Genomic DNA, 27,886 nt, shown 5'->3' with positions numbered 1-27,886 from the left:
ACTACTTTAAGGGACTCCGACCCTCAGCTAGGAAGGACAACTCTTTAATTTATAATTTAATTCAAAAAGTCTTTAAATGAAGCTTGAAAATTAAATCTTTTCATGCAACAATTTTCATTATATGCCTCTCAATGTGCTTCAAGGTTCTTTAAACTTCTCAGAAAGGTCTAATTAAAAGTAGAAATTTTTATCCCGAAAAAACAGATACCAATGTTTATTAACATGATATGAAATTAGAAGTAATTTATGGAGCTTGAAGCACATTGAGAGGCATATAATCAGGTTCACGTACGGCCTTTTTTGGCCCTGTACATATCTGAAAATGTGAAACTATAGTTTTTTAGTTGGCAAATGCATTTTTAAATATTATTTAGATCTTTAGTGACTGTGTATGTCAATAATTATTTTCTTCTAGTCAATATATTATAACGTTATAAATTACGGTATTTGGCATATTTATACTTACAAATTAACAAATTTTGCAAATAAACTCTGAAACGGCTGCGCAAGAGTTCTTACTTGAGCCTGTAGGAATACACAAGGTATAAGGTGATGTCCGTAAACTATATTCAGATTTCACTCGCATAGTAATTATTGTAAATTTAATTAAAAGTCTACTTTCATTTGCGAATAACAGCCTCAAAATAGCACTGAAGAGAGAAAAGTGGTGGAGGATCTAAGTAACTGGCATTAAAAAAAAACTGACAACAAGCAAGCGCTTATTTATTTCATAAAACGTCATTTATGAATTATTCGATTAAAACTTGATTAAAGTGAAATAAAAGAAATAAGCTTTGGTCATTGATTAAAAAACAAAATGTGCAAATCCTTTCCGTTTAAAATTATGTCCGATCTCTCTATTTGTTGAAAGTTCTAGAAAGTCAGTTGGCATCGAACCCGATGTCTAAAAGAACTAGAGGTACTGTGAGCAATGAGCTCACTAAATGATACCCCCCGCCTCCCATATGAATATAATGGCAGTGTCCATGTTTTGGTCTGGAAAATCCAAAATATATGTCAGATCAAAAAGTTAAATAGGAGGTGCACAATGCCAATATGTAAGAAAGATTCTTTGAAAGTTTCATAAATTTCCTTCAGTGGTATGAGAGGAGTTGCGGATAAGAGATGGGTACCCCAAAGCGTAACAGACGGACGGACGTACAGACGGACGGACGGAAATAACGATTACTATATACCCTCCCACTTTTCAAGCGGGGGGTATAAATAGAGGTACAGTGAGCAATGAGCTCACTAAATGATACCCCCCGCCTCCCATATGAATATAATGGCAGTGTCCATGTTTTGCTCTGGAAAATCCAAAATATATGTCTGATCAAAAAGTAAAATAGGAGGTGCACAATGGCAATATGTAATTAAGAATCTGTGAAAGTTTCATTAAATTTCCTTCAGTGGTATGAGAGGAGTTGCGGATCAGAGATGGGTACCCCAAAGCGTAACAGACGGACGGACGTACAGACGGACGGACGGAAATACCGATTACTATATACCCTCCCACTTTTCAAGCGGGGGGTATAAAAATCGAGGCGATCGTTTATCATGAATGGCCATAGAAATAAATGGAAAGATATCATTGGTAACACAATGAGTTTGTGAATATATGTTAGTAAGTTTTGCTAATGATTTATAAATAAATGTCGATTAATGACAACAGAATGAAGTTGCGTTATAACATCTAAGAAAAAGAGGCCTTTAATGAAATTGATATTTGTAGAAGTAAAAAAAATCCCAAAATATTAGGAAATGTATTTCTTATAATAATCTATTTCTGTTCTTAAACTAATTGCGGGACTTTGAAGTAATTCCTGTGTAATTTTAAACTGTCAATAGAATTTGAAAGATAGTTTTTGGAATAGTTCTGTTAGCAGTAAAAAAAAATTAATTTCCCTTGCGCTTGCGCGGGTTTTCAGCTAGTCCTGAAAATTTCTACAAAAACGACCAAACCATTTAAATTTATTATTTTGTACAGAGCACAATTTAACCTTTGATGTAAAATTTACAATGATTTATTAATAACAGAACTGTTTCTCCATGTTACAAAAGCATGTTTCATTTTTTGGATCGCAGGGTGCGCCATTTGTTTCTTTGATGAAAGTACTCAAATTAATCCAATTTCTTTAAAATTTAAGAACATTGCAATTCACAAAGCTTGTTTCTGATAACTGGGCTCTTTGAGAAACCCTTTATTACAGGAAATGAAAGCACTAAGTCTCAACTTAATATTGATCTTTGAAATGGGACATAGAGCTTAAATCAATGAACTGGTATATCTACAGGGCCATTGCATGCATAAGATAAACCTAGCTCCTAAATAAAGACTATTTCATTCGGAGTTATCCCTCTTATCAGAGTATCCAAGAACGCTAAGGCACGTAGGTAAATAAAACAACGAACTTTTCAATAAACTTGAACCTTTTATTCTATAACTAAAACATATACATGTGCTACTTCAGGTACTTTTTGTCGTTTATGTAAAAGGTGTGTATCGTTGATTTATAGGTTCTTATTTAACGCGAAATCTTACAGTCTTTGCACATATTGTAGTATTGCTAGTGGTCAGAATACGTTTTTTAAGAATAGACTGAAATCCATAAATATATTTATTTCAGACATGTATTAGTGTATTTAAAGCTGTTTATGATAAACATTGTCGTTATTGTTCTGTATAATATATATTGCTGCTTTATGTACATGTACTATCCACAACCACGAATTGTCTTTTTCGGCAAAAACTCTTTATTGTTCCATTAATAATTTGTATGCACAGTTGTTAAAACATCCTGATACTTTTGGCTTTTAGATGGTGGAATTCTTCCAAAGGAAGTCTTTAAGTCCTCTCTCTTTGCAGCATTCATTTCGAACAACGCATCAAGCCGTTCCTCTTTACTGTAGATATGTGACAAAGACGACAGTAACTGCTCAATTCGATCCGGAAATAAGTCGATTGTGCCTTCAATTGTGTTGTTTCCACGAATATCATCTGGAGAGAGGACACTTCTATCCGCCATGCCTAACCCCGTCCACAGCTTAAAGCGATTCATCATGAAATCAACAATTTCATACTCGTTGTTCTGCTTTGCAATGTCTGATCGTACTGCGCCGAATGTCTCATTCAGGATAGACAACAGCATGTTGACAACGATAAACGTTATTGTAACGACGTAAGCGAAAATGAAAAATGGCGTCATAACTGGCTCAACCATTTTCATGTCGTAAATGTCAAACTTGCCCATCATCATTGTGAGGCCAGACTCACAAGCCGTGATAAAAGTCTTGAATTCTGTCAGACTTCCGGCATAGACCAGGTAGAAGAGTTGGATGAATGCCAAGAAGACGATACTGAAAATTATACTGAAGTGCATTAAATCTTTACAAGAGTTCTTCAACGTGGAGGCCAGTAAGGACATTCGCTTGTTGAACCGCAGAAGTTTTAGGAATTTAAGTGATGCAAAGAAGACCAACCATCCTATAATATAACTGAAGATCTCACTCCAGGCTCCTACATACTGAAACTTCATGTACTCGTTACCATGGGATACCTTAAATCGCTCCGTAAGACGGTTGGTTTCAAACATACGATAGAAGTAGATTACAATGGCGGTCACAGACATAGAGCAGATTCCAAGTTCGACCAAATTCCAGAATTGTTTAAAGTAATTGAGTTTTTCTTTAAGCATTCCTCTTAACAGTTGGAAAATAAAGAAAACTGTGAAACCAAAGTAGACTATCTCACACGCTATTTGGAAAAGCATTACATCAGTCATATATGGTAACAACATGGCGGGCTCAAAACGATAGGACGGAAATATACCCTGACTTGGACGGACTTCTAAAAGCAACGTTGCTATCCCAAACAAGTTAATTCCAGGATTATAAACGGTGAATTCCACAAATATCGCTCGTGTGTACCTATCTATCCATCCTTCTCTTTCAAGAGTCTGGAGTTTTGTTCTCAATAAAGTCGAGTTTCCACGAAGGCGAACAACATAACCACCACCACTGTATAAGAATCTGTCCCCCATGTAGGGATATCCATCCAACTCGCTGGGATCGGTGTAGCTATATTCCTCCCGTTGCGTTGTGTAAGTGGCATTCTGATAAATAGGATTCCAACCGATGCCATAGTTCTCCTCGTCCTGATCTCGCATGTCGTATTCATCATTACATTCATGCACTATTGACTGCATGACGTCAGCGACTCGACAGGACCCTGGAAGTGAGATTGATAGGTTATACATTTAAATAGAAAGGATTCCAAATAGAATATCTGCATAAAAGTTAAAAAAAATATTTCATACTCATATTTCGCTTTTCAATGTTCTTGTACCTTTTTCAAGATTTTAATAAATGTCTTGTCAATTAATGATTTTAAGCTTCACCTGGTTTCATTCGAAGTTGTCGCATGGTAGCGTATCCCATGATGCGTGATTGTTTGTCATTAATGTAGCCACGTAAAAATACAGGTTGTCCATCATTGTACCAGACTCCAGCTCGGATGCCATCAACCATTCCACTCTGCGCCCAAACCCAGAAGTCATCTTTGTTCTTTATCTAAAAGAAAGGGTCCACACTTTACCAATGCCCGTTCAACACCAGGAAAAATCATTTTGATGAAGTATTAAAATGTTCAATTTTCTTACTTTCAGGAAATGGTGTTGTGTGTCGTTGGTGTTTATGAAAACTTGCTCCAAACTAGACTTGTAGTAGTAGGACATATAACTACGATTCCTGTAGCTAATGACCATCAGAATCCACAAGAAAAACGAGTAAAACACAATCTCCCGCACTACACCCCACATCTTGATTTCTTTAAGTCTGACTTCCCGCGCTTTCTCCAACAGACGTGGATCTGGTGGTTTGTAGGCAGCTTTCCTTGGTTTGACGAAGCCCACTAAAAGCAAAAAAAAAATGTCATTGGAAAACATAAACAGACCAGGATGCCAAATGGTTAGTTTTCTAGAAGTAATGTCTCAAAAAGTATTTTTTTTTCACAGTTTGTAGCTATGAACTCCACATAGAGCCATCCCCGCCATATGTGTTCTAATTTTATCTTAAAATTATTTTTCAATTTAATCTTTTTTAGTTATATTTTTACATAAAGGCATTACTATTATCCATATCATGCAGGTACTCTTCGTCTGGAGCCAGAGGAGGCTTCTCTTCATCCTCATCATTCTCTTCATCGTCATCTCCACCAGGGTTTTTAACGACCAGAGAGAAGAATATCGCCGTCATGATTACCTATTTACAGTAAGGGTGTTGAATTATACACAGGTAGGTGGTATTACTCATATTCATGATATCAACATTAATTCAATAATTTCTTTTGAATTATAATTCTTTATTGGGCCCTTGTTTTGTAGTATAGCAGCATTATACTGGATGAAAATTTTTTTAGACCCGAAAAAATGACGAGTAATGTCATGATTAGGTTGACTTAAGAAATCACTTAGTTTACGCCTGCCGGATAGCTATCTTTAATCTTTGTATTTCTAAGTACCTTGATTGGTTGTGTAATGAAGATGGAGGTAAAGAAAGAAATCAGCATAGACGTTATCCACATCTTGCACTTAATATCCTGAAACATGACACCATAAAATGTAACAAAAGCCGCAGACGCAAGAGTCGCCGTCCACAGTAAGATCCAACCAACTATGACAAAGTACCAGGGAAGGTCACAGGTTTTCTTCTTCTTTTTCTTGTTTCCATTTTCCGCCAGATCTACGACAGACATGGACGTGCCACTGCGAGTGATAGCTGTCTCTGGTCGGGCCCCTTCTATGAGTTTGGATGGAGTAAGACATTTATTGTCATTCGAACCTTTTAGCGTCGGATGAACGTCGAAGACAGATGCCACTGGCTTTGATTTCTCATTTAGTGCCTTTGCCACACGAGATGGTCGCTTATTTCGAGGTCGAGATTTACGAAAAATGAGGATGACCAGAAAGTTGACCGGGAACACTATGATGTTGCTGACCACTCCAATGTATATCTAAATTAAACAACATATAAAATAATATCATATCATAAGCTTGACTTACTAAATACCATTCATCTACTTACATATATAGAAGCTATCAGACGTTGTGCTTAAAATGCTGAATTTATTACCTGTTCAGGAGTCAAAGCAAACGGTCCAAAGGTAAAGGCATTGTTGTCAGACTCTCCTTTTTCATAAAACATAGCGTTCGTCAACATGGACATGAATAGAAGACACAGACAGCAGGACACGCGCTGGACACGTGTAAACCTGCTCTGAGGAGGTCTGGCTATGACAGAAAACCAGAGATGACCGTCACTTAGACTTTTAGTTGTCTTTTCTGTGAAAAGGTGACTGAATTCTGTCATCTGCTCCTTGCCAGCTACCGGTATCAGACGGTCAATCTATGATAGGAATAAGCCGATAGTATTCAAAACTTGCATGATTTGGATAAAATGTAATAGTGAATGATTATTGTGTTAATTTGGATGATACTGTACCATTCCATCGTCTTCTTCTACAGCAAGCCATCTGTTACAAATAAAAATGTATTTCTGGTCAGTCTGTACATCACGCAAGACAACATTCCGTAGGTACCAAGACGCGAATTTTCCTTTTCCGGAATTATCGTGCCAGATGTGCAGGTAGTTTAAAGCTCCCAGTGGTCTAAAAAGAAAAATAAGTTATATTATATTGATAAGAATTTTAGCAAAGTTAGTTTCTTGTAAATTCTTTGTGTTATTCACACTACTCTTGGTAACATTTGAAGCTTGTCTCAAAATAACTTTATTTCAATTATTGAAAAAGTTATAAATATCTAAAATATAAAGTTAGGATTGTAAATATAGAACAAATTTTGCAATCTTAATTGAATTGTTCTGTATTTCTAGAAGTGTATTACCTTGGAACAGACATGAGAAATCCATCCACGCCACCTCGTCTGAAGATCTTCCTCTTCTTGTCACTGAACGTTCTGACATCTGTCTCATCTTCATCACCGGACAAGATAAAACTCACCTGTAGACAAAACAAGAAACTCATTAATATACCCATTTGATGGGCAGTGTGGGACTTGTATACAGCATATAATGACACAAAAAGAAACTCGTCGATCAATCCGAACATGATCTTACTTTGGAGTCGGTACCAGCTTTACGCCTCATCCCTGTGACAACTACAATCTCGTAATAGTACTTGTCCTTCTTGTCATTATCTTCTAAAGGAGTCAGCCCAAGCTACGAGAAACCAAATAAACAGTCAGGAAGTAACCGTTTATTGTAAAGTCGACTTACAGTGCTCGGACATCGAGAAAGATTGTAGAATAAATACGGAATCTCATATTCTTATTTATGAATTCAGAAATATCCATGAAAAAAGTAAGAGTTTACGAGGCATAGCTCACCATTTCTACATCTTTCTTATCCTTGTATCGGGCCCAGATAACTGCAATGATATAGACAACCAAAATCACGATCTCCGTAATATAGAGAGTGGGGTTCTTAAAGAAGTCCATATTGGAAAAGACGAAGTTCCAGTCGATGGTGTTCGGAACGACAACCCAGCCGCCAGCAAACGTGGTCATGTGAGTACAGAGACAGTGAATATGTTTTCTGTTTGTCAACGGACCAACCTAATAAAACACAATAGTAAGATTATAATGGCTTTATAATATAAAAGTTCATTTGTTTTCTTATTCAAAATTACTTAAAGGTTAAAGATAAAATATTTTTAAGTTTATCTTACTTCACATCCTCTTGTGTCCCAGTCCTGAATTGTTTCATTAAAGAAGCGACACGTGGAGCTCACAGTCTGTATGGTGTAGTTGGTGGAGAATGCACCACTTCCAGGTGGAAAAGTGGGTGGAACATGTGACTTAGAAATATAATAATCATGCTCCACACTGGTCATTTGTCTGACTCCAATCGTCACCTGACCCTGGTAACCATTGATGACGTCACTTCCGACAAAACAAGTATATGGGTCTGGCGTATCATCTGTACCAAATAATCCTGCACAGAGGAAATATGAACAAAATTAAAGTGAGAAATGTTTTATTCTATATTCAACGGACGGATATAACATATGATAATTCATATTCATGAAATTGTAAATTGATACTGATAAACCATTTCAACATCTTTCAATGGCTAAAATAATGAAGTTGCAACAAATTTTAAATAACAGAGTCAGTTGTAGGTAAAAATGGATGATACGCAATTAAAAGATTAAAATGTGAGAATATTAATTGACATGTTAGAAACACTTTTATTTTAACTAAAGCATACCTTTGTATTCCATTTTGCTAGGTACCATGCAAACATGATCAAACTCAGTTGAAATATTTTTGATGTCACCAAACTTAACCAACACCAGAAACTGTAAATTAAGATCCTCCAATCGGAATCGCACTTGTAAAGCAGCTCGAGATGAAGTTATCTGTGTTGTATGATAAAAGAAGTATTCCCAGTCTCGATCTGGTATAAAGGGAACAACATATTCCTCCCCGGGTACCAGCATGTTCTTGTCCAGGGGAACCTTCATTTGAATTGGTGACGCAGCCTGAGTGACTTGTATAGGACTATCGTTGGCATCATAAAGATCAATGTTGAGGGAGCCACTGTACTTTGATAGATCTTTGGCTTGTGGAGTGAACGCATGTGGATGGAAGATGGAGTAAGATGACTGAAATGAAAAGAATGGTATTTTTTATTCAGATATCATTACCGCAGTGTTTTATTTGTATTTTTATTAGGAGTGAAAAATATCTTTTCTGTATTGAAAGTTTTTCAAAGTGTATGCCTGAAAGAATATTTGTTTCCTAATGAACTTGTACGGAAGAAATGATGAAGTAATTCTGACCTGCACGACAACAGTGTCATTAGGATTACATGTGTCTTTGAGGGAACACCAGTCTGGCATATCAAAACTTCCATCTCCCAGGCTGATCGTCTTGTTGGAGAACTTATCGGCTCGGTTCTTCTCGAAGCTTAGAACTATGGAGGTGGTGAATATCTTCACTGGGGTCTCTCCCTCTACCAGAGTCTTCTGGAAGATCGTTCTCAGCTTCGAGTACACTGTGTCGGCTGTATGTTGCACTCCTTGTGTCTGCAGATAAAAAGATGTAAGTTTTTGAATTAAACTTTTCATATATTTTTCTTTTATACTCTGAATAATTGATATGATTTAGTAATGTTTACATTTTGATTGTATTTATCAAACAAGTGTACGTTCATATGGATGCTCAGAATTGTATTTTTTACTTGTACTTACAGTACTGGCTTGGAAATCTTCATTGGTAAAAGCTAACACTTTTTTATTCGCTCTATCACGATTAGTGATACTGGATGGAATAGCTTAAATAAACAAGTCAAAAATTTACCAATGCAAGAACACATTACAAAATATAGTTTGCGATCTTTTATTTATAATGTCTATTTTTCTTCCATAATACATTTATTCACCTTTTTCTACAGATTCTAAGTCTGTGTCGTAATGGGCGAATGGAACAACCGATTCCATATCACCGTTTGTAGGGTATTCAGTGTGAACGTTTCCAGCCTAGAAATAACGAAACGAGGAAAATTGTTACAGATGGTTCTTTGGAATACTTGCACGTCTATTGAAACCCGGTTTATTCCTAAATGTAGGTTAAGAGGTTTAATTCTGTTCTAAGTACAATCATCATCTTTATAGAAACAATTTGTTTCACGTTAACATATGAAAGAGAAGTACCTCAATGAGATTAGAGAGAGTGTTAATGATTCCTTTGGCTGCAAGTGTCAGCTCTTCTATAGGAATCTCGTCTGCTTGAGCTTCCAAAGTATTCATCATATTCAGTGTTACATTCTTAATACCTTCCTGTAAATATAGAAGACGATTTTTTGGATGATATTTGAACTGCGCAGGGAAAAAGCCTTTTTTTCAAAGATTGAAGGATTTCACTTTTTACCTGACAACTTCTTGCGCAGTTTTCAGTATATTTGGTCACCTCGGCGCATGTGCTGGCAGTCAGAGCGATAGATGAGGGAGTTGCTATTGTAACTCTTTGCAAAGCATCTGCTATCTGGTTTGTAATCTACGTGAATTTTTTATTTAAAAAATTAATCACTCTGACACTTTGTTATATTTTGTATTATCCTACGAGTTTTATGTGTAGATAAATACAATAATGAATTATAATCAAAAAACGAAATGTAAAAGAAAATAAAGATCAAAATTTTATTTATACTAAAGAAGAAGATCATGGACCACGATGATACGTTGAGTTATCTTTCTCAGCAGTACGTTTGGAAGGTGTTAACTAAAAAATTTGAAAATGTATGTGTCATTGTATTTATTTTTATTTTGTACCTGAGCATATACTTCTCTCTCAGCCTGATACTTTTCTTCTTTCTCATAAGTGGTTAATGACTAAAAATGAGAGAAATTCTCAAAAATTTTTATGTTGAAAAGAAAATATATTCTGAAATACTTATATTACAATAAACCTTTTTTAAAAAATTTCATAGAATTTATACATATCTCAAAGTCCGTATCGGATTCTATACTTTCAAAAGCTGATACCTTGTCAAATGCGTCTGTACGATTCATGTAATCCGGACCAAGTCCTGTCGCTGTCTGAGTTCCAGCAACTTCTACACCAGCATACTCTAAAATTACGGTAATTAGGGTTACAGAGTGCATTAAATTAGTAAATAATACTTTATTGTAATGTTTTTGAAAATTTGAACCCCGTTTGGTATATTTTGTTATTTCCTTAATTGAAACAAATGTTTCTCAACGTTCAGAATCCAATGCAAATAAAATATATTAAACATAAAGATAAAAGTCCATAGAATCTCTAAATGAAATCTATATAATGTGCATTCAACTAACAATATATATTTTTATTAATTACGGGGACATGCATGTGGTATTTTTGCACTTAGATAACTCTCCTATTTTGAAATGAGGGTGTTCGAATGATATTCTTAAATAACATATTAATGAACAATGCTCTATTTGTTGGTGAATACATTTTCATGCATTGGTCCACGATCAATTCATTTCGCAATCTGCACATGCAGTCAGTGTGAATATAATATCAATCCTTCTACTCATGCGTGAAGTCTAACGACCTTACCTTTGTTGAAACATCTGATAATATTCTTATTTGAAACACAATTTTATTTCGCACCTGAAATTCTTAGACACAAACATATTAAATAACATAAAGGTTTATATCGTTAAATGAATAGGATGCAAACTACTCATGCATATTAACCTGATGTTCCATTCTTACTCGCCATGTTGATTATACTGGCATACATTAATGCCACCTCATTAACTTGACTGAGATCCGCCCGTGCCAACGCAAGGTCGAGTTCATCTTTTAGTTGCACCTGCATTGTCCCAAGTTTTTCGACAACTTCATCTTTTGTCATTGGTGTAACCTAAATTATAGAAACACATGCATGTATAAAATAAGCTTTCTCTATTGCTATAATTTACATATATATGCTCAAGTAATTACATACATGGCAGGGACGTAGCAACCGGGGGGGCCGGGGGGGGGGGGGCTGCCCCCCCCCCCCCACTTTTTTTGCCAATAATACTTTTACTATTGAAAATGTTCATTGAAAGGCTGGTCGGCCCCCCCCCCCACCACTTTATATGAAAGTAAAATGAAGGAAATATAGTATTGTAAGCTTATATTGAAAGTAATTGGTAGTGAAAAAAGTTTGCCTCTACCCTCCCCCCCCCCACCCCCACGAAATAGGATTTTCGACTTTGGGAATTCAAAAAAAATTTCCCTTTTTTTTTTTTTTTTTGCTTGTCAACTTTTTCAGGTAAGTAAAAAAAAATTTCTGTGGCTGGCCCCCCCAATTTCAAAATCGATGCTACGTGCCTGCATGGTCCCTCTTACTTTAAAATGATTTTATTGCTTAAGTTGTTTTAAAGAAAACAATGAATTTTATTTCTCATTTGTTCTACAGCAGTAATGCAGAATTCTGTACCTGAACAATTCCTATGTTGTAGTCAACGGCTGCACCGTATACGTCAGCAATGCGGACAAAGACCTGCATTTTGTTTTCGTCATAATCTGGTCCTACCGGAAGTTGAACACTGTAGGAGGAGACGCTGCCGTATATGATCAGTCGCTCCTGGGGGTCGTCTTTGAAGCTAACTATTTGTAAAAAAATTCTTCAGTCATTAATTTAGCTTATTCTAACGTTAGACTAAAATAATTTGAAGAGCAATCGGAATTCTTGGTGTAAGGTAAAACTGTTGCAATTTTTGTAGAAAATTTGTTTATTGTTGAGAAACTCAGAAAGGGCCGTTTAATAAAATTTTACACGAAGAAAACAGGAATAAATTCTCAAGAACATAATTAATCACACATTATGCAAGTACAAGCTGCTTCTGTATTTTGCGAAACTAGCTAACATAAATATGCCATCATTAATTCAAAATGTTTATTTCAGATGATGAAAATTTACCGTAGATACGGTACGACTCTATGCCGTCCTCATCAATCCATCCGGAACACGTGACCTGGAAAGTGGCTACCGTCGCTACACCAGCGTTTGGCGAGATTGTACATGTTCCATTTCGCGGTGGGTCATTCAAGAATAGCTTCATGTACGCCTTGGCTTGCTGTCCATCCTCGGGCTTGGCGTAGAGTTCAACCAGATAAGTCTTTACAGTTTTGTCCAGTTCAAACATAGATGTTTTGATTGCAATGCTATTAGAGAACACCCCTATCAAGAGAGAAAATCACAGCAATTTAGTTTTTTTTATCGTTTATCAATTGTAATTCTTAACTTGCAAATAAAGAACATTTCGATTGCGAGGTTTGTGGAAGGGTAGATTTCAAATTTCCTTTAGATCAAATAAACACACAAAGAATTAAAATAATGCAAAGTTTAATGAAGGAACAAAAGTACTGTACATTACATTTAAAATATATATAAAGGTATAAAGACAAAATTCGATGTAATATTCTAAACACATGATGAATTCTAAGAGCTAATTTCGGTCCACACATAGAAAAATAATGAAAAGAAACTCTCAAGTGATGACAGCTACCTATATATTCAAAAATGAAATCACTTCTTGAGGAACAACAATGTAACACTGAAATATTAATGAAGTTTGTTGCTAGTCAATGTTTCTCTTTTTCATTCAGTGACTAGTGTATATTCGTTCGACATTATGAAACCAGCCGCAATACGGCGGTTATGAAACTACTGATATAGCACAAGACCATCTGTAAAGCCATTGCTTTTTTGCAAGCTATTTAATTCAATCAAAATAGAACATGACTGACTTTCTATAAATAATGAAAAGGGGCTTTATTCAAGTGTACATTGTTATGTTGATGTCTGCAGTTTCAGTTGAATTCAGAAATGTCTTTTCGTAGTTTTCACTCATTTTGTTTTTTTTATATAAAAAAAATAGAATACAATTTATATATCTTAAAAAGCTTCGACGTCAGATATACTAGTATTAATGATACAATAATAACACATTTCAGATAAATTTCAACTTGCAAATTTTTAAATCGTACTTCTGTCCTAAGTCAATTGCTTAAATTTGCTTGAATAATTTCACCAGTGAAGGATTATGTAGGGATCAAATAACTACATGGATCATTATAAAAAGTCAACAAGAATTCTCTAAATAACAACATATTACTCTGAGATAAGCTAATAATAGAAATTCAATGTGACTAAAAGTTGCTATAAAACGCATTTAAACATTAAAGAAAGTGATGTAAAGGACGAAAAATCTACAATCTTTCAAAATGTTTGGTAATGACAATTACAGTTGCTTACCAGTCACTCCTGAAAGTAGATTTTAAAGTGTTAATATTAGTAGCATAATGAAAGAAATATTTGGTTAGTAAATACAATATTGCATGCTGAAATAAGTTACATGAAAAAAATAAATTGCATCAAAAGAATGAAGAAATTATCACAATTTGTTTATAGTTAATCCATGCACAAAAAATATAAAAGTAAATCTGGCCATGATTGATAAATAAAAGAAAATATATAAAGACAGTGATTTGTGTTTGTGCAACAGGAAATGCAATTATATAAATTAAGATATTTCTTAGTTTTTTCTTGGTTCGTGTTTACAGGGATAAAAATTGTCTCCCTTACCCCCTTAAAAAGCCATTTTTCAACACAATGAACCATTCGTTTTTATGCTTTATCCTTAGGAAATATATTTTGTTCTTACTATTTTATGTTATATTAAAAGGCGCGTTTAACATTTTAGCAATATAAAAGTTATAAAAAATTAAGCCATAGCAAAGGTTGAGATCCTGAAAGTACGAAAAATTATGCTTCCATGTTTTTTTTTCAACAAAACGATAAAAAAATATCAATTTAATTATAATGCAGTGCATGACACTTCAAATGATGTTTGACATTTCATTTTGTACACGTGACATGCAACTAAAATTGCTCAGGAATACCCACCGTCAACATAAGTAGGAAGCTGTATAATTTCCTTCCAGGTCCACTGATAGTTACTTTGATAGACTTTCCACTCGAACTGGGCACCAGGCGTACATCCCGAACACTCACTAAGTAGACTTAATCGACTAGAAGGACGTACGAGTTGTCCTCCTGGTCGTGGGATACAGAGGGCGCTTCCACAACTTTAAAATACAAAATCCCTAATAAGATTTTGACTAATTATAATGTATTTATCAAACTGTAAAGGACTGTAAATATATGCTTCAGTGTTTCGATCAGTAAAAGCACATATTTTCGAGAGGTCAAATTTTCGTGGTTTGAGATATGATTCAAAAGGATTTGATTTCGTTGTTGAAGAATTGTTCAGTAGTAATATATGTGAAAATTTGCATTTCGTGGTCTAAATGAATTCGTGGCTTTCTTTATACCTTAAAACCATGAAAAAGTACCCCCCCCCCGCAAATAAGTGTTTTCACAGTATTTGGCTTTCAGATGGCATTAATATATTTAAAAAAAACTATTAAGCTGCCATAGAAAAATGTCTGTTTTATTATTATTTTAAACATTTGAAAACCATTGACATTGTCTTGATGTAAACAATTTCTGTCGCTTGTAATTTACAAGCAATGTATATATATTAGACATTAACCTTATAGTCAATTCTGGAGGATCCCCTGTCACTATTTCTAATTCTGCAGTCGTTTCAGCCATTCTATCGTCCTTTCGAACTTGAATTTTGAAAACATAGGTTTGGTTTATTTGCATGTTGGCAGTGTCAAAACTTAGTGTTCCGTTATTGGTATCGATTCTCCCTGGTCCTTGTTTGAAACAGCCGCCATTATCAGCAGGGTTACTCCCTAACTGTGTGGTAGTGTAAGGAACAACCAGAACATCTGGACTAGGAAAGGTCTCATCACTTCTTCTACACCACCAAGTGAAGTTTGAAAAAGTCTACAAGACAAAGTATTATTTTATCATTAAACTAGCGTACAGCTTTGCACCCATAGACGGTTCATTGTTCTTGGCTTATATAAATATAAGATGCATCAATGATAAGAAATAACCTAAGAATGACTTAAGTTGCTCAGATCAGTTGTAACTTCTCTGAATTTAAAAATATCTGTCGACTTCAATTGTAATTTTTGTAGAAGTGTTAATATTTCAGGTATTGCTATAGAAGAAAAGATGTCAATAAAAACATCCTCTGTAACCGTGGAAACATTTTTCAAGAAAAACATACCTGAGGCAACCCAGTAGCAACGTCTGGATCAAATGAATATGTCATGGGTTCAATTGTGATCATTTTAGAGAATCCTCTTTGAATTTTAGTCATACCACCAGGATACACTATAGCAACAAGATCGCTCTTGACAACTCTTATGTAATGATCGACATTTGCACTGAAGTTTTCGTTTTGGACAAAGTCCGTTGACACCATTTCCATCCTATAGTTTGCCCTGTATGAACCATACTCCAAGAAGCGAGGAGGTAACGCTAATTCTGCGGTCTGATGAGATGGCAAGTTTGTGATGTCTATTTCCTGTACATCTTCTCCTGTGTTTTCATCAATCATGTGGACCGTCCATGTTTTTACATTGTCTAGAGTTTGTGTACAATATATATCTGTGACACCGACGATCCGTACTTGAGCACTTCTCTTCACCTCTTCTGGGTTGTAAAATACCGGTCTCAAATCTTTGATACTAACCTTTGGCTGTGAACAATCTACATCTGATATCACGTGAGTAAAGTTAGCAGAGCAAGTGGAATACGCATTGAATCCTTTTACAAATACAATGAATGTGTCCATTGTCATATATTCGTGTTGTACTTCTGTTATATTTGATAAAGCGCCTATATAAGAGGCTGTTCCAGTTAAAGGACCGCACATCGTAGCATCTCCATACAGTTCGCCAGGAGTACCATCGCCAAAATCTACATGTATGCAGGTAGCAGTACCTTGCATTCCAAAGGTGATGTTAAACTTTTTCCACTGATAAGCAGAAGCCTGTTGGCCACCGTCATCTACTATTATATCTTTACATGGGTCTTGCATCTGGATGGTTTTAGTTATAGTAACCTGGTGTATCGGGTTAATTGGTTTTATAGAAAGTGTGTATGTCTCAGCCTGAAAAAGGAATGTATTAATGAGTAGTTTAAGCGTCAGTTGTAAAAAAAAAAGAAAATGTAATAAATCTCATTTTACTGACTGCTAGACTGGTGAAGTCCAACTCGAACAACGTCTTCTCCGTCTTGTTGCATGCCAAAAAGTTATTTATTCCTTGGGCAAACACATCATAGTAAACAAGAGTTCCTGTTGTGGGAATGTGAAATAAATATTTCAAGAAGCAAGTATCAGAGTGATTTTGTTTTTCTACTTATTATGGCCATAATTATTATAAGATCACAAATAATAAAATATATTTTAAAATAACATTTTTTATATTTTCTTTACACACAATTTATTCACGCGATAAATCTTCGGATTTGACATTACTAGAATTGGAGTTAAAGATAATGAATGTCACATAAAAGCAAGAAAATTAATGTACCTGCTGTGCATGTAATGTGTACCCTCAAAGGTCTGTCACGCGGAAAAATATTTTTGAGAGGTCCAAATCCATCCAAATCAGACCCATTTAATGGAACTATGGGCTTCCATTTTAGGACAGCATCACAACTGTCAAACTTTCTGTAGACGCCACTCTTAAAATAGGTAATGTGAAAAGATATTAAAAATACAAGCAAAGATCATTTAAAAAATCATGATTATCCAGGCTGAAAATGTCTCTTACCATAACTGTTTTTGTGACCGACGAGACTTTATTAAACACTGTGATTGTTGTGGAATAGTGACCAGCTGCACTGTACGTTTTGTCCCACTGGTTGCTGCCTCCCGGAGTAACAATAGGAAGAATTACATCACTCGTTGTTGTTCCGTCTCCATAATCAAAATTTATCTTGGCATTGGTTGGGATGGGATCGTTGTAGGTAAGCGTGTATGTTATCTTTGGCACTGTTAAATTTAACAGCATTTTTTTTTCAGTATAACAATATAATTTTTTTCAATATTTCTGATTTTTGTATTTAGCATAAAATATTCTTTGATTGAAACTTAATTTTTTTTAATTAATTATTGTGATCTTCGAACACATGTACATTAATGATTCATCTAATTATACTTTTAACTAACTTATAGCAAAATCCTGTGGAAAGGTTGATGTCAATTGAAAGTTGTCTGTGACTTTTTCCTCGCAAAAGATCGTGTAGGTGGCCGACTTAGTCTCCAAGACACTTTTGGCTTCCACTATGACTGTGGAAGAACCTAAGCTTGTATAGGTGTGTAGTTTTGAATCAAAGCCATCAGGACTATTTCCTGCAATGTTGATTTATAACAACTTGTTAATTCCTGATTATATACAAAGGAAGCATATTTAATAAACCACATACAACATAATAACCTGAATATAGTAGATGCAAAAAAATTTATGCTTCTAATTATGCCTTAAGTGGTACAAGGCATCAATAAAAAAATCTTCGGTTGCATCGCACATGAAGAGAGTCTTCTGCTTATCTTACCGATTCGATTTTGGTAGGTGGTCCAGGTTCCTTCAATTTGCCATCTTAGCTGCAGTTTAGAACCAGTTCCTCCTCTTTTCATTTTCACTCGTAGATCTACGGGATCATTAAGGGGTGCGTGAGGAGGTTCTGGTTCTATCACAAGATCAACGATCCTCTCCACTACTTCAACTGTTGTCGTAACAATCTGGTGACTTACGATGTTGGAAATATTGGCGGTAACTGTGAACGTTCCATCCTCTCTGTAGGAGTAAGGATAGCTATTTGTCAATAAAAATGGAAGAGTTGCCATCGGAGTTCCATCACCATAATCTATTTCTATTGTTGCTTCGTTTGGTGAGAGTCCAACTGGACTTTGGGAAAACGTGAAAACTACGTCAGCTGGTGGTAAAAACAAAACGGGGCTAATTGTATTGAACTGGATATCTTTGACTGGGGCGATTGCAAGGTAACTGAAAGTGGATATATTTGAAGAGTATGCATTGCTGACTGACACTTTCAATTCGTGATTTCCTAAAGTGGAGAGTGTGAACGATTTTGTTACAGTTCCGGTCCACGTTGGTATGTTTTGTGGCGTTACTGAGGGTGGAGAATTGCCAACTGTATGTTCCCATTGTATGTTGACATTAGTTCCTCCTGTTGCCATGATTGTAAGAGTCACAACATCATCCTTAGCAACTGTTCCAAATCCTAGTGTAGGATTGATAGTACTGTCGGACGTAATTGTCAAGTCAGTTATTTCCGATTCGATTCCAAAATTTGTCGTGATTTGTTCATTACTCACCAAGTTGTATGCTGTTAAATTTAGCGGAAAAGAGGTAACGGAGGCCTCCGCTGGAAAAACAGGAGATGTACCTTTTCTTGCAAATGTGTCAATAGAAAGGGTTTGTAAAACTCCATTAAATTCCAACAAAAACTGAGGATTAGATCCATCATCCCAGACGAAATCTACCGTGTACGGTGTGTTCAACAGGGCCCCTGTGCGAACAAGGGCGAGGCCTGTAATCTTCCTTTGGGCAGTCACAGTAACAGACCCTGATTGACTGTTAATGTTATTGCTGCATGTTACAGTTATTTCGTAAGTTCCATCTTCAGTGAAAATATGATCAAAGTTGCCGTTTGGTGGTGTAGTTACTGACGTTGTCGTCGCAAATGAGACACCATTCTTCTTCCACACACACGTGTAGTCAGATCCATTCGTCATTCCAAGAGTTATTGACGTCACTTCCGATGTAACTGCTGGAGAAGCTGATAAAGAAAGACCATTTATTCTTGTTTCTATCTTTATAGTAGAATAGTTCGATTTAGAACTAAGTGCATTTGAGCAGGTGACATTAACAGGGAACGTCCCAGGTGTCGAGTAGGTATAAGTGTGTTGTAAAGTTGTAACATTTGTTGTGGTAGAACTGTCGCCATAATCCCAAGTATAGATGATGCTAGTACCTGTAAAATAGAAAATATAGGTAATACATATGTAAAGCTTAGATAATAATGCAAAAATTTAACACTAATCACTTTAACTTTCCGGTCCTTACCTGTATGAGGTAACACTTGAAATTGAACAGGACTATATGTCTCTGCATACATTACTATGTCCAATGCACACATGTCAATGCCCTCTATTATATTCACCACCTCAGAAAGCGCCAGAGATGCTGCAAGATCATTATTTTTGACAAGTGCTCCAACAGTTTTTGAACCTGGCGTTGAAAATGTAAAGGGTAATTTTACGTCGATTCCAGCTGATACAACTGCTCTTAGTAGATGTCTTTTAGGAGATCCCAGAGAGGCTGCATTTGTTAGTAAAGTAAAGTCGACACTTTTCAAATCAGAGTCTGAAGAATTACTAGAAAAAGATTTTAAAACACCACCTAGGTTTTTATATGCTATTATATCGCCTGGCTTGACTTTTATTTTGTTTGCAGTTAGATCAATGGAAAAGTAGTCATATGAAGGGGACGCTAATAAAGTGTGAGGTATTGCTGCAACTTGTGCTAAATTTGTCCTTTGAGTTCCATTGTATCTTTGTGTTGGTGAAGCACATGTAGGAGAAACATAATTCCAGCAAGCACCAGAAGCAGGGCAGAACTGAAGACCAGACGAGCAGGTGCGCTGATAAAGATTTTCACAAGTTCCAGTACATTGGTTGCTATCAAAGCAATAATTTGCACAAGAAGGTCGTAAAATCTGTTAAAAACAAAGCATAAATTCATTTTATGATTACTGGCATTGCTGAAGTAAAACTCAAATAATATGTTTTCTATGTATTTGCGACATGAATATTTCATGAAAACGTTATGTTTGTTGAAGCTTACGTAGAATTCAACCGCTCCCACTGTATGTGTATAATACTCAAAACCAATCAGCGTTCCATCCTGCTGTATTTCTGATGCCGGCATAATTATATAATCACTTGTTGATTCCCCAGGCAATAAAGATGATGACATTGAAACAATTGCAGGTCCTGCAGTGTATATTGGTGGATCTGTTTTGCAAAGAATAAAATAAAAGCGATGCACAAGGGAAATGTTAAGAATCGAAGAAAAGTCCAAATGAGGGTAAATTTTTTTTTTTTACATTTTCATGCCTGATACCTCTTTTTTTCTACCATTTTTTTCTTTAACTACCTCTACTTCAGGAAGACACAAAACCCTAAGATGATTTTACACTTAACACCATATATTTAATTCTTTGAATTTATGGAAGACAATGTACGTTGATGTAAATACTCGAGATGCAATGAATATTTTCATTTTACCAGAAATGTAAAATTTAGAGTGCTGGACACCGTCTATATCTACTGTAAGTTCTAGGTTGCTTCCAGCCATCACCGTAAGAATACAAATAGTCTCCTCATGTGTGGCTGCATTGTCTGGACATGACAGTGATGCGTTGTGGGGACGAGCTTCCACCAGCACTGCAGTAGTCGCTTCCTTCTCCTACAATAGACTACGAAACTGTACAATGGCATATAAAAGGTATTTATTTTAAGTTTAAAATCAGAAACATCTCAATATGCAATCCTTGCTAAGAATCTTTCATTATGAAATGGTATACAAGTTTTATACAAACCACAATGGAGTTTTGGTTGTCATTTCCAAACAATGTTATCTGATACCGTCCTGGTGTGAAATATTTCGTCGTCCACATATCAGGCGCTGATTGGTTCTTGTCTGTTTTTCCTCCATCATCTCCATAATCTAACTGAAATGTCAAGTCTTCTCCTGCTGATTCGTAACTAGGAGTGAATGAAACGTCACTTCCGGTCTCAATGAGAGACACACTTGGTGTAACTTCCAGTCCAACGATAGGTGGAGATGTGCTGTATACATTAACATAGTCTGGTCCTCCACATTTTATAGAAGTATTACCGACACACATATCGGAACAGGATGCTTCTGAAACATCTTTTTCTGACAATGGAGGAAGCGAGTCGCCACAGAAACAAAACTGCCCTGAGTGTGAAAAGGAAATAGGATAAATATTTTTCGATCATTTGTTTAAATTGACGATTTTATTTACACTACCTCGGTCTTGAAGAAAAACATCCACAGCATTAAAGCAGCAATTTTCATTTTAAGATTTCAAAAATATGTATCTACAGTGTCTAAATGAAATTTAACAGTAACTTTGCTCATTGTCTATTTCTCAGTTGATACAAAGATTTCTTGCAGTTGTAAATTCCCCCGACATCAATGTTCATTTCCAGTCAGTAATTGGCACTTAACATACGATGTAACTTAAATTTTCATAGTTATCGGCGTCTCTCTCTTTTTCTGCTTTTAATTTAGTGTAAAAGCTTTAAAATGACAAATTTCATTTCACAGCATTCTTTTTTTTTTTTTTAGATATTGACATTTTCAATCCATTGGTGGGTAGGTTGTGGAGAGTAATAAGAATTTTTGTGGCAACACTCTGAGACAAAGGAACTGCAGTTCAAGAACAAATCGCAGTGAATAGTACTTTTTCTTAGATTTATTAATAATTAATGAAAAATTCCAAATTTATTTAAATATTTTCATATTAATATGATATATTTAATATAATTTCAATCATTGTGTTTACTGGGAACTATTCGTTACTGGTTCTTGTCCTTTAAGTACAAGTGCAGGTAGATTTAACATAGGTACAATACAAAAACGCCTGTTGTATTTTTGGCGGGAAAATTACCTTGGGTGACGGCAGCATAGTTAAAATTGAAGCTCCCACATTTTGTAGCACAGATGGCAGGGGTCATTAAAGACGGAACAAAGTCCCCGGGAGTGCTGCTAAAATATCGTTTTCTTTTGTTCTCCTTGTAGCACCCTTTTGGATCTGAAAATGACATTTATATTCAATCAATTCATTTTATATTAAACAAACATCCTAAAGTGATGTTTTTAATCTCCTTGTACAGAAAATAACTGATAATATATGATAAGCTTGAATTATAACATCTACTTATCAGTTTCAACTTTCAAGAAATGGCTAAAATAACATAAAGTGTTGAAGTAAGGAGTTGCTTACATAAATTTCATATATCTTTCGAAGAAAAGAAAGGATTAGGATCATTTATTTCTATTTTTACCAAATATTTTCTTTATATTTAGCATGCATATCAAACATTTGTTTATTATCCTCGAACTTTTAATGAATCCGATGCTTATTATGATCCTACGAATCGGTTTTACAAACATTTGGTTTTTCAGCAAATGAAAAAGTCTCAGTGGAATGAGAGGGGATGGTTTACAAGCTGAAGATACTAGTAGTTAATTTCTGAGTTTATTACTTGTGTAAAAAAAACATACAAAAGTAAGAGAGACGTTTTATCATAAAGATCATAAAGATACTTAGATATTTACAAACTTACTAGGATGGCATGCGTTATGACATTCTTAAACAAGAGGCCCATGGGCCACATCGCTCACCTGAGCATTGTGGCTGGGAAAAGAATAAATGGGTTCATTATTGAAAAGTTTAAATCCAAAAGCAGTCCCATGACCAATCATGGCTTTGCTATTCTTGAGAAGATGATTTTGTAAAGAATTTTCCTATATACTTGGATTGGCCATTTTGGTCCTGTCCTTCCCCCGGGGGTCATGATTTGAACAATCTTAAATCTACACTACCTGAAGAAGCTTCCATATAAATATGAGCAATTATGGCTTTGCTATTCTTGAGAAGAAGATTTTTAAAGAATTTTTCTATATATTTCAATGTAAAACTTGGATCGGCCATTTTGTCCCCGCCCTTCCATCGGGGGTCATGATTTGAACAAACTTGAATCTAGACTACCTGAGGATGCTTCCATATAAATATGAGCAATTATGGCTTTGCTATTCTTGAGAAGAAGATTTTTAAAAAATTTTCTTATATGTTTCTATGTAAAACTTGGATTGGCCATTTTGGCCCTGCTCTACCCCCTGGGGTCATGATTTGAACAAACTTGAATCTAGACTACCTGAGAATGCTTCCATATAAATATGAGCAATTATGGCTTTGTGATTCTTGAGAAGAAGATTTTTAAAGAATTTTTCTATATATTTCTATGTAAAACTTTGATCGGCCATTTTGGCCCCGCCCTAGCCCCAGGGGTCATGATTTGAACAAACTTGAACCTACACTACCTGAAAATGTTTCCACATAAGTTTCATCTTTCCTGGCACGGCGGTTCTTGAGAAGAAGATTTTTAAAACATGCCACCAAATTTTCACTAATTCCCAATTATCTCCCCTTGAATGAGGGCGTGGCCCTTCATTTGAACAATTTGAATCCCCTTCACCCAAGGATACTTTGCGGCAAGTTTGGTTGAAATTGGCCCAATGGTTCTTCAGAAGAAGTCGAAAATTTGAAAAGTTTACAGACAGACAGACAGACAGCTGGACAAACAGACGGACAGACAGACAGACAGCGGACGCCGGACAAAATGTGATCAGAAAAGCTCACTTGAGCCTTTGGCTCAGGTGAACTAAAAACGAGAAGTTGATGAACACTATCTTACATTCAAACCCGTGATATGAAATCATTCCACGGACCATCTTTATCAAGGAGTAAAGGTTAACAACAAGAGGAGTATGATCACGTTTATTATGATCACGTTTATTATTTCTACATTTTTTCTGATTTTCTACAGTAATTGGAACCTTGAAATGAGTAACAATAAACGCTCTTTAAATGATATTTTTGGCATTGTGAATAAAAATTATTACGCACAATTATATTTTCTTCACTCCTCCGAGGGCGATGTGCAAACATAGATTTTTCATTTCATATTTTAGTATCTCAAGTGGTGCTCAAAGTATAACAGGTGATCTTTTTTAGGGTTCAATTTTTGTCTTCAAAGAGGAAAGCCTCTAATTAATCAACAAGTCTTTGAAGCTGGATCAATGAACACAACCTTGAAAGGCCAGAGGAAATATAACACGGTTTAGGAACCATTTGTAATATAAAGAGGGAATCTGATATTTCAAATTGCCCAATTTAGAATGCTAATCAGTGAATAATTAGGATACTTTCACTGTGAATGTTTATTGACGATCCATCAAACATCAATAATCAATTAGGATTCTAAGAAAGAAATTGACAACAATGTCAGGCATTGGGCCCAATTTAGGTTCTTTAAAAAAATTTCAGAGGATAAAGACAAAATGGTGTCGTTCTTTTGCAATTCCCCTTCTCGTCAAAGATTTAACCGTTGTATTCTCCATTGAAATTGTCATCATGTTTTGTCATCAGTAAAATAGCAAAACTGTTTACACAAGATATTTCACCAAGAAAATTATGAATATGAATGCTTATTGCTTATCTGTTAATCAAAGGATCATTTTTAAAAAATAACGTTGCACTGATAGTTTGAGTTTACTGGTTTTGATGCAAATGAAATCAAAATGCAAAGAAAAATTTCAATCGTTTTGTAGTTATATAAACTCAAGATGAATTGCAACAAAACTGATAATGTTTGCAAGGCATTTGTCCTTGACCAGTTATGATTGTAAAATATTATGTTCACAATGATTTTCTAGCACCCGAGAGAGTTTTATCGTAAACTTTTGAATAATTGCTCTTCATGAAATGACACCAACCGCTAGATATTCTGTCTTCGCTCAGAAATGTAATTTTTTTTATCTCTCTATTGTTTGATCTGTGTAAAAAAGATATATTTTTGAAGAAAGAAGCCAATATGTCAGTGATAACAAAAACGTCACAACTGTGTATGGAAATGAGATTAGCTATCTCTCCCACGCGGCACTCTTATCTCAGACCGGAATAGTTCTGAATTCTAAATCATTTTCTGGGTGAATGGTTTGCTATTTATTAGCCACATTCGTAAGTGGTTTAAACGGTTTGTAGTTGATATATGACCTAGTTTGGCTTCCGAGTTCTTGACTGATGAAAATTGTACCAATAAATTATCGTTTGCTTGCCATAAATTTTGGATGAGTTAATGAATTGCAATTTAATTAAGAACTGATTTCTAACCATCAAAGAGACGACTGATGTTAAGAAAAACTAAGCAAAAGACTTGGAATTCAATACAGAATTTTTATTTATAATTTTGGACAATCAGCTAATTGCCAAACCATTTCATAACAATATTCCTAACAAATGAAATGAAACATTTCCTAATTACGAAATAGGAATACATGTTCCCGTGAGATTTCAACAGAAATAAAGTCTGAAAGCAAGATCCAAAAGCAAATACTTTATTAGGGATTTGTCTTTGTTTGTAAGATGATTCACTAAAATGTTTTTCTAATCATAGAAATAAATAAAAGGAAAACATAAAAAAAATGTGTATAGGTTAAACTAAAAATGGAATACATTATATCTTGGTGATGAACTGTACTGGGAATATGTTGTTTTACTGTAAAAGACGAGTGGTTTATCAGAAATTTAGAACTTCTTTACAATTAAGTTATTGCAACACTATTTTGTCCAATGGATATTGAAAATAGAAATAAAGCTTACCTGAAGCCTCTGTTAAGAAGATTTGCAATACCTGAAAATATATATTTAAAGTTCAGAATAAGAAAATGATAAAGATATGAATTTGTAATGGCGGCAGTCTTCTCCCGCCTGTGTCATATAGTAAACTTTCTCAAATGTTACTCCCCTCCCCTCCACACACACAGACAGACAGAAAAATTATTATACGGGGAAAGGTTTACAATGTAGCATTTCGTCCTTATGTTAAACTTCCAACCTAAAAAAAATGTTTCGGATTTTAGACAGTGCGGTCTTTAAGAGTTATTTTTCTTCTTTAAAATTCTTTCCCCCGGAAAACTAGATTACAAATCTCCAGGAAAATAGGCTATAGAGTAGGAAACGATTCCTACGGAAATTTTACATCAGACGCAGTTTCTCGGGGGAAATCCAGCTTTGTGTAATAGTTATAATTGCTTAGAATGCATTTTCCCCAGAGCCAATTCACCTAAATATTGAACTAATGTAGAGGGGGATGAGGCGACACACTGTAACAAGTGAACCTTCTTCCAACTGACAAGACCAGTTACACTGCAATGAGCGAACTGAAGCGAAGAATACAAATTATATAATTTAAATTTTATTTCTTTCATAAACTGTCAAACCGTCTCTTTTGAAGCATTAAAATCTTAATTTCTCATATCATTGAACTTATTTTTGAAAGAAATAGTACAAAGTTAAAGAATGGACAAATTTTACCGTATCCATAGAAACAAAAGAATGAATTTTATTTTAAATTTTTTCTCCAATTGCTTTTAAAACTACATGCAAATAAAACTTAAATGTGAGTGTCTGTCTTAGTCTTCTGTTTTTTTAAAGCTGCTGCCTAGGAATTAAAATAATTTATTTATTTCTAAAACTTTGAAAGAATTTATATATTCTTTCAAGCCCAATGTAAAACCACTGTGGTCGAGGTTTCGACCTGCAAAATCGTTGCCTCGTTTTGTTTGTTTTTAGTGTTGTCTTTTTTATATAGATCTTTTCTTTTGAGGAACTCAACTCACATATACTAACAAAATACCTTAGAACGTGAAACTTTTCAATAACATAAATTTTAAAACTTTCTTACACACCCACAAAGCAAAAAGGAGGATTTATAGACAAAATAGTGAGGTTTTTTTTTTATAGGTAAAGAAATTATCACTAAAAGTATACATATACATTTCAAAATTCTAGAACAAACAGATATACCGCTGCGTCGAAAGAGGATGTTGAATCATAGAATGTTATGATTTTTTGTGTTTTTTAGTTAAAATTTTGGGTTGTATATTTCTTTTTTATATAGATCTTTCAATTAAACCTATGTCCAAACTATTGTCTATATAATTTAGGAAATTATAAACTCAACTCACATATAATGTTGTCTTTAACAAAATACACAATTAACCAACAAATAGTGTACATTCCAAAAATGTGAATTTTGACTTTTCATATAAAAAATTTTAACATAAATTTTAAAACTTTCTCTACACACCCACAAAGCAAAAAGGAGGATTTATATGACAAAATAGTGAGGTTTTTTTTTAGATTCAGCATCTGAAGCAAAGAAATTAAGTTTGGTCAACATAAAAAATGTATACATATACATTTCAAAATTCTATCCATGCAAGTTTGGTCAACAAATAGTTACTTGGAAATGATATACCTGTTCTCAACCGGAAAATGTAGGTCAGATTCAGCATCCGAAGAGGATCTTGAATCATAGAATGTTATGATTTTTTGTGTGTGAGATTCAGCATCCGAAGCAAGCCCGGTTTTACAACTAGGGCTTATAGTTACCTTCAGTTAAAATTTCACATTCAGCATCCGGCAAGCCCGGTTGTATCCATCCTTAGATGTATCATCCATGCAAGTTTGGTCAACATAAGGCTTATAGTTA

General features: G+C 34.9%; 2 protein-coding genes across 2 annotated transcripts in view; both read right to left on the bottom strand.

The window, feature by feature from the left end:
• Positions 1-2,445: 2,445 nt before the first annotated feature.
• Positions 2,446-26,017, bottom strand: LOC134273900 (uncharacterized). The gene is made up of 36 exons (XM_062756121.1): positions 25,993-26,017; positions 22,216-22,359; positions 21,118-21,500; positions 20,804-20,984; positions 20,361-20,530; positions 19,581-20,232; positions 18,046-19,488; positions 17,660-17,842; positions 17,262-17,482; positions 17,019-17,172; positions 16,677-16,780; positions 15,707-16,594; positions 15,116-15,417; positions 14,467-14,648; positions 12,478-12,738; positions 11,995-12,164; positions 11,262-11,430; positions 10,562-10,647; positions 10,349-10,408; positions 9,948-10,073; positions 9,731-9,856; positions 9,460-9,556; positions 9,269-9,351; positions 8,858-9,103; positions 8,284-8,680; positions 7,742-8,007; positions 7,401-7,628; positions 7,132-7,233; positions 6,900-7,015; positions 6,499-6,664; positions 6,130-6,402; positions 5,519-6,010; positions 5,127-5,259; positions 4,659-4,909; positions 4,398-4,569; positions 2,446-4,228 (listed from the first exon to the last, which is right to left on the bottom strand). The coding sequence occupies exons 2-36, from the start codon at positions 22,280-22,282 to the stop codon at positions 2,766-2,768; spliced, it is 10,413 nt and encodes a 3,470-aa protein (XP_062612105.1). The 5' UTR covers positions 22,283-22,359; positions 25,993-26,017; the 3' UTR covers positions 2,446-2,765.
• LOC134273909 (tRNA wybutosine-synthesizing protein 3 homolog) overlaps positions 25,993-27,886 on the bottom strand; it is a 36,228-nt gene continuing 34,334 nt past the window's right edge. The window contains exon 8 of the mRNA XM_062756129.1: positions 25,993-26,023. The gene's annotated coding sequence lies outside the window, so the exon portion shown is untranslated. The remainder of the gene's footprint in view (positions 26,024-27,886) is intronic.

Source organism: Saccostrea cucullata, unplaced genomic scaffold, assembly GCF_032062105.1.
Source record: "Saccostrea cucullata isolate Sc308-1 unplaced genomic scaffold, CSIRO_AGI_Scuc_v1 ctg31, whole genome shotgun sequence".
Lineage (NCBI taxonomy): Eukaryota > Metazoa > Mollusca > Bivalvia > Ostreida > Ostreidae > Saccostrea > Saccostrea cuccullata.
The sequence above is the reverse complement of the archived record's forward strand: the minus strand, read 5'-3'. Positions and strand labels throughout refer to the sequence as shown.